We start from the raw sequence: 7,668 nt of genomic DNA, 5'->3' as shown, positions 1-7,668 counted from the left end.
AAAAAAAAAAAAAAAAAGCGTAAACCCCTTAATCTGTTTTCTAACAGAGTGATAATTATCTCAGCAGGTTACCATGCCTATAACTAAAATAATGTTGGCCCGTACACTCCAAGAGAGGAAACCTAGGTTTAAATCTTCGTCATTTGGGCCTCCGGCCATCTGTTTCTTGAACAACTACCTTCCCACATGTCCCACAACCTGAATATTTCGCCGCTTTCAGCTTTCTTAGTTTGCAGTTATCAATACGAAAAGATTTAAAGAACACTCGAGATACTTAAAGATATCGATTTTTTGATTAGACGAAAGATCGATTTACATTTCAAGATGAAATAAAAAGCTGTGGAGTACCCGATGACGGAAGTCAGTGGTTCAGTATTTTACCTGAGCTCGACACTAAAGTGTGTTTGTCTGAAGCCAGATTGAAAGAGTTCATAGGAAAAACCAAAAAGAAAATTTATGGGATGAACTCGTTCTACCAAGGCACGACGGAAATGGCTGAGCTCATAGGTATAGACTAATTAATAATGCATCAATGAGTCAACGAAACTATTACAGACCAAGAATTGTGCATGATGTGAATGTCTATTATGGTTCTATAAATGCATTACTGTAAGAATGACAGTAAATCGATGCTATCCAAATTACACCCTTCTTCCACCACCCACTGCTGGTCGTCGGGTAAGGGCTTATTGTAGATGACGTTGCACGCGTACCCCGTGATCAAAAGCCCCGGCGGACGCAGCCCACAGGCTTCCATGGCCGCTGCCACTTGCGAGAGGGTGGTTCTGATCACCCGCTGGTCCGGCGACGACGCTCTTTCCGCCACCACCACGGGGAGTTGAGGGTCCCACCCCTTCTCCAACAATTGGGGGATGAACTCGACAATGCGGTGGAGCGTCATCAAGAACACCGTCGTTCTCAGAGGCACGAACTCGGGAAGCTGGGGCACGGCTCCTCTTCTGCCGGTACCGGTGCAGATAAGCACCTGGTCGGCAACCTCACGGTGGGTGGCGGGGATGTTGGCGAGAACGGGAGCAGCTAATGCCAGCGTCAACCCGGGGATCACCGTGGGCGTGTATCCCTTAGACGCAAAGAAGTTGTATTCTTCGCCACCACGACCGAAAATGTAGGGGTCGCCTTGTTTAAGTCTCACCACCTTCAAGTTTTGCTCGAGACCAGCAAGCCCTCGGTCCAAAAGCTCCTGCTGGGCGGCCTCGGCGTTGCCAGGGAATTTGCGGGCAATAAACAACTCAGTGCGCTGTTGAGGGATGAGATCAAGCACCTGTTGCGGTACGAGCTTGTCAGCAAGCACGATATCTGCGGATTGGATCGCGTGCATCGCCCCGATGGTGAGCAACGCCACCGAGCCGGGCCCGGCACCAACAAGGGCAATCGACCCTTTCGCCATCGGAGCGGCTTCGGGAGCGGGTTCAGGGCGAGTGGATTGGGTATAAGCCACGGTGAGGTCGTCAATCGATAACTGGGCAAGACGGGCAAGCGGGTAGTACTCGACGATCTGCGATAACCAGCGCGTTCTCTGTAGCTTCTTTTGGTCGGGGGTCATGCCAAACTCGTGGACAAGCTCGTTGAGCTTCGACGTAGTCACGGCGTCGTCGTCGTTGTCGCCGTCGCCGCCTTCCAACCCGTCCTCCTGCTGGAGCCGCTGTCTGAGCGCCCCCACGGTGTCGCAGATGTCTCCGATGTTCGCCGGTAACGCCGAAGCCAACTCCCGCTTGATTCGCAGCGCCAACTTGCACCCTTTGCCCCCAGTGGTCACGCCAAACTGGAAGTCGCCCTGGGCAAACGTCGAAAGCAACGTGAACGTGCTCAACTGCGCCAGATCACTGGTGTTTATCGGCACCCGGTTCCGTACACAGTACTGGTAAAGCCGTTGCTTAGTTTCCAGGTACGCCAGGGGAAGGGTAACAAACACGCGGTCAACAAAGCCGCCCACTGCCTCTCGGCCCGCCGAGGCAATGATAGCGGTGACCTTGTCGGTGTCGATGGCCGTCTCGATGAAACGAACGGCGCCGTCAGTGGGGGATATCGGCTGGGGGCCGGCAAACACGATATCGGCGCCATGGGCCCTAAGCGTCTGCGCCCTCATTGCCAGCACTTGCGAGGTGCCGGTGCCGACGATGAGCACGGTTTCACCAGCGGTGTTCTGGCATGTCAAAAGCCCCGGCATCCGATGAGTGATGGAGTCAACAGGCGCCGGTACATGCTATATAGCGGGCTTTGGTACGGCGTGATGATCGCACGTGCACTGGTGAAATTTCACCGTGCTGTGTGCAGGTGTGGAGTCAACACTGACTCAGGCGCATTACCTGAGTCAATCCCAAGGCAGATTTAGCACCTGTGGCGATACTGGACGATCTGCTAAATGACTGGATTTCATGGTTGATGACGGGTGTTTACTAGCTTCCACTTGAGCTATTCTTTATCTATTTTTTTGAGGCCCTGCTTGAATCTAAGAGAATCTTTACTGATGTGGGATCATTTCAGTGCTTTCTGAGACATTTATAAAGTTCATAAGGAGTATCCTTAGATTCCTTTGGGGACCCTGTTGTGGCCCTTGTGGCGTGAATGACAGCAGGTTCATTGGGTGTGGAAATTCTGCCTGCAGTGGACGTTTCGAGAGCGGCATCCATTCCGGCAGAGGCGTTGGGAGCTGGTTGCTGCTCACGGGCACGGTCACCAGGGATATCGCCGCTATCGTTGTGGGTGGAAGTAAACCCCTCAACGGCGGCATCAACACGAGGCGGGCTTTGGTTCTGGACCCCCCGGCGGTGGCCAGAGCCCAGCTGGCGACTCTCAGCCGCCGGGGCGTCACCCGTACGCGTGTTGTCCACGGAAGAACCCGCCATGGTCAAGTCGCGGGAGTTGAGTAAGAGGATAATTTTCCCCTCGTCAACACCCCCCCCTTAGACTTAATTCGCTCGCTCATATCGGTGGTGCTTGGACATTCCTCAGCGTCGTCGCCTGGGAAACGCTATGGGGAGTGCGCGTACCAAGTTCAGCCACTGCCGAGAATAAGTCCACCCGGTGTATTGAAGGACAATCTAATAATAAATCTAGAGTTCATTTCAATTAGAAACTTAGAGTGATCGACTCAGTAGATTTGCTATGGAGTCAGGAGGGCGTTGGTGGCATAACCAATCGCAGTTTCAATATGGAGTGGCCGTATATTTTCGCTAATACTCGGAGCGCGTCATGGTAGATCACTGCCGTCCCTAATCCCTAACACGTCTACCCCTACCCATCCATGTGTTCCAATTGGTGTATACGACTTTGGTCAGTGAACTTGTACGGTCCCAAAGCCGCCGGCACCGACCTACTGCGATAATCCCAGTGGTGCAAGCTGATTTTGGTTCTGGCGACGTCCTTATATTTCAACTTCCGACGACGTCTACTCCTAGCCATCACGCAAAAAATGCTTGCTTAGCTCATGCTGGAGGTCGTCGGTAAAGTGGGTGTCGAGAACTGTCTTCAATTCTACCCTTTTTGTTGAGCTATAGCAAGATTTACGAGATAATGTTGTTCGACAGCGCTGAGGCCGCCACTATGGAGAGAATACGTCGGCCGCTAAGTACAACTGAAACCGGTGCTCAGCTTTATCTTGTCTAGAGCTCACGGTGGTGACGATGCCGACGGTGTGCCTGGTGGCGGCATTTCCAGCTACTGACGCCTCGGAGCCAATTCTTAGGTCGAAGCTTCAGATCTGCTTGGCCGACTTCCCTAGGCTTCACCATTCTGTCAGCTAGTGGCTGTTAACCTTGGAGGCCTACTGCGGCTATGAGTACGACATGGCGTGAACGTTCGTCCTTCCGGCCAATTTTCAGGCATTGTGGCAAGCACACCGAATGGGGCCAAAGTGTCAGTGCCCCGCTCCTCTAGCCATCATACCAAATTTCCTCCGGATGAACAATTTCCGGGGTTAAAGGTCGTGAAAAACAAAAGAAGAGACATCTTTAGTTTTACTCTGGGCACGCGTCGAGGTCTCTGCCTTCACTTACGTTGCCGTAAAGCTCCTACATCCATGTATGGTAATATTGACTGGTATCCTTTCCGGTGGCTTCGCGCACGATTGCGGCATTGAAACGGAGGCTCGTTATCTCGTAGGACCAGCCCCACGCACGGTTGTTGTCTAATACAGGCGCATCTACGTACCAAGCATTCTAACCGTTGTCAAGCGACAAATTTAGCCTGGTAGTTGTGGTATAACTGCTGGCGCGGTGGCGGTGTTGGTGATCGTGGTGTGCCTGATTAACGGGAAGAGAGCCCACTCCTTGTACGTTGTTGCTGAAACTCTAAAGCGAGCATTGACGATGTTGTATAACCCCGTGGCCACAGTTTGGTGTTGGTAGCATAACCGTTGTCGTCGGTGTACTTCTGGAAGTGACGCTCGCCAATCCCCTTATCCGGTCCAAAATACCAACTATTGAAGCTGAAAAATTATGGGCTGGCCAAGTTGACTAATTTCGTACATATAACGCCTCAATGAAAGAGGATTACTTTAAGTTATTTTCGACTTATCGCTTTAATCGTTATCTCGACCAAGCACCGCGATGGTACCACCCAATTATAGTGATTGGATGTGCCACGAGTCACCAAATAGTGCACAGGAAAGAGATTCTACTTGTTCAATCATCAACCGAACACTCCTCTGTATCATTTAAGTTACCCAATTAATCAATTCGATTTATTGGAAATATTCGATGAGCCCTTTACTACTCGTCAATCGTGGTTGGTGCTATCGTGAATGAGAACTTTGTCTTACTAACGACGTATAAAGAGAGTGCTCAGACAGAGTATCACCAGGAATTGCGGCTACGTAGTTTACACAAACAGTTTCATTACCTATGCACCGGGGACAACGTCAACAAATGTCGATGTGTCCATGTGATGATCCTGCTCAAGGCAAGACTAACTCTTCTCGCCGTGTCAATCAGGTGTGGTTGGCGTCGTCACCCTGGGCGTCACCAGCTTCGACGTAGTACAGGTACAGGTCCAAGCCCTCTTGGAGTCTCAAGCTTTCGATCTTCTCGATAATCAATTTCATCGACTTGTAAAGTCTTTCGTCGAAGGATTTCCACCAATCCGGGTGTTTCTTCATCAAATATTTGATGATGGGGACAGCCTTCAATTTTCCATCTTCCCAGGAGAAGCCCTTAGCGAGACCCAGGAAAAATAACTCGTATTTCGCCAAGAACGGCACGTCAGTATAGAAGGACAAGAAATCAAGTAAATTGCAGGAATCCATCCGCTGAGGGTTTAAATATTTGTAGATCTTCGCAAAGATTGCCAACGGAGAAATGAAATTAATCATAAACCATTTCTGGAAGTCATCTCTGAATCTACAAGCAAACAAGTAACGTTGTTGGATGGTGTCTTTCCAAGCCTTACATTCTTCCCCACACCACCTTTCAAAGCCATGACATATGGCTTCGGCTTCTTTATCCCCTATTCTGTGCGTAGTACGCGCACCAGCACGACTGTCATAAATGCTCAATAACTCGAGTAATGCCGACATATTGCGGTCAAATTGCTCAACCAAATCAAGAATTCGATCACGTCTCCCGATTTGGGTGGTGGGTGGCGGGTGGCTTGCCCTATCGAACATTCCATTAATCTCTTGCTGTAAGGCTGTTTCATCTGGGAGTCGATAGCCAATGCGGGCGAGGCCGGTTAAGGTCGGGGTGTCGGTTTCGTGAAATAACATCCGCATGAGCGTCTGTTTGGTTATGTCATCATCGACATCTTCTAAGAATGGATCAGACCTGTGCCAATTAGCATCCTTCAACTTGTCAAAGATTTCGTCAATGATAAAGAACAGCGACTGCAACGTAAAACTCGCCGCACACATCCGGCAAATGGTACCGGTACCCCAGGACGATGGGATGTTAGAGTAATTGTCCCAATAGGCTTTAATTTCTGGTTCCGACGCCCCTGCTTTTAATTGAGGGTGTACGAAGGCATGAGCTTTGGCCATGTATGCTCTTGGATTGTACAAGGACTCAAGAAACCACTTGTCAAACTCGGCGTCGGTGTTGCATTCGCTCAATTTTGTTTTCACGTCATTCAAGCTAAGGTCCCCCAGAAGCCCGGTCTTGAGACTAATTATTCTCTTAAGCTCTCTCAAGTCGTCGTTGGATAGGGGAACTTTAGATTCGTTGGCTTGCTTGAAAACAATTCTGACTGTTTGTCTGACCGCTTCGGCGGCGTCATAGGCTTCCCGAAGTTCATTAGCGTTATGACAGGTTGCCATGTAACCTCTCGGAGTTGACCGCAAGTCGGGTAAAGCGTTGAAGCTTTCTAATTTTTTCAGTTGTGTAACCCGCATGGGTTCATTGACGTTAACAGTGGGCTCTTGACTGGCGGTGTTACTCATTGCAAAGTGAGTGTGATGAGGTGGAAAAGTTACAAGAGATGTGAGATCGTAGCGTTTAAATATATACCTGGCAGGTGTAGTGAGGTGAGGGTGGTGCAGGTTTCCTTGCAGCAGGCATGCACGCACGCCACGCCTCAGTGGGCCCGGGCACAAAAGTTTCAAGTATTTGCAACACCCACCTGCTTAGTGTGCGTGGCACTTCACGGTCAAATCCAGAGCCAACATCGGTATAGTAGCGGGAACTACCTTGTAGCCGGCTAACAGGTCAAGACCAGTGTTCTGATGATTTTTCTAGTGTAAGCTCAAACCGCCAGAAGCTTCATCGCTCAGGTCATACAAGTCAATCGGCAAATACGACCGATTGTTCGGGATTATTCTGGGACGCGGGGTATCCCAGACCACAGGTAAGATAAGCTCACCACTAATTGTTGTCAGGTCAACGTTGCACCAGATGCCTCAAGCCGAGAATGCTGCAGCACACACCCCATCCTGATGAGGAAGGAGGTGCATGGTTTGAAACTCAAAAAGTCTAGATTGGCACCTGATGAATGCGGAGGCTATAGTCATGGGACGATTTCGAAAGGGCTCACCGAGGGTACCGCACCTACAGTGGCTATATTTGGAAATTTCCCCGGGTATCGCCATTATCTAGCGATGGATGTCCACGAAATACAACTGGTACTATTAATAACAAAGAGGGACGGGTGGTGATTGAAAGTGTGGACTACAGCAACTTTAACTCGGCTTGAAAAGTTACAAATTTGCCAACCTAGACGTGTTTTTTCTACAGGTGGTTTCTGCTCCAATCTTCTGCACGACTGCCGACACAAACGAAAGTGCGCAAACAATCCCACTACTTCGACAACAAGAATACACACCCTCCTGTCTTCACACTACTTGGCACTTTGTTGTTGATCTACTGGTTGCAGNGTGGGTTTTTTTTTTTTTTTTTTCTACCGAGAGATTAGCCCACCAATATATACATCTGTGATTGCCAGACATTTGCGGTAGGCCTAGTCAGCTATCTCGAATGATACGCCTCATTAGTTCAATAGCCGTGGTCGGTACTGAAGCATGGATGATAGCAAGCGCCAACCTTAAAACTGTAAATTATAGTTGCCGGCTCAAAGCGATGGTCTATGTTTCTACTAGGGGTTATAATCCGAGGTGGCCAACACTCTAAGGAAAAGTAAGTTTTATGGAGATAATCCATAGTGATGAGAATCGGCATTGCCAGAATCCTCAGAATAACCTGAGAGGTTATCGAATTGGTTCTC

General features: G+C 49.5%; 3 protein-coding genes across 3 annotated transcripts; all 3 read right to left on the bottom strand. All coding sequences in view use genetic code 12, as the record gives it.

The window, feature by feature from the left end:
• Positions 1-604: 604 nt before the first annotated feature.
• On the bottom strand, positions 605-2,188 carry MET1 (uroporphyrinogen-III C-methyltransferase; the record flags this gene model as incomplete). The annotated part of the gene is made up of 1 exon (XM_034157297.1): positions 605-2,188. One exon carries the CDS (start codon positions 2,186-2,188, stop codon positions 605-607), a length of 1,584 nt encoding a protein of 527 aa, XP_034010781.1.
• A 313-nt stretch (positions 2,189-2,501) lies between these two features.
• Positions 2,502-2,867, bottom strand: DIURU_004424 (uncharacterized protein; the record flags this gene model as incomplete). Its single annotated transcript, XM_034157296.1, has 1 exon — positions 2,502-2,867. One exon carries the CDS (start codon positions 2,865-2,867, stop codon positions 2,502-2,504), a length of 366 nt encoding a protein of 121 aa, XP_034010780.1.
• A 2,081-nt stretch (positions 2,868-4,948) lies between these two features.
• DIURU_004423 (uncharacterized protein) lies at positions 4,949-6,391 on the bottom strand (the record flags this gene model as incomplete). Its single annotated transcript, XM_034157295.1, has 1 exon — positions 4,949-6,391. The coding sequence occupies one exon, from the start codon at positions 6,389-6,391 to the stop codon at positions 4,949-4,951; it is 1,443 nt and encodes a 480-aa protein (XP_034010779.1).
• Positions 6,392-7,668: the final 1,277 nt, after the last annotated feature.

Source organism: Diutina rugosa (genome assembly GCF_008704595.1).
Source record: "Diutina rugosa strain CBS 613 chromosome Unknown scaffold103_size7667, whole genome shotgun sequence".
Taxonomy (NCBI): Eukaryota; Fungi; Ascomycota; class Pichiomycetes; order Serinales; family Debaryomycetaceae; genus Diutina; species Diutina rugosa.
Note: the sequence above shows the minus strand (reverse complement) of the source record. Positions and strands in the feature narration are given on the sequence as shown.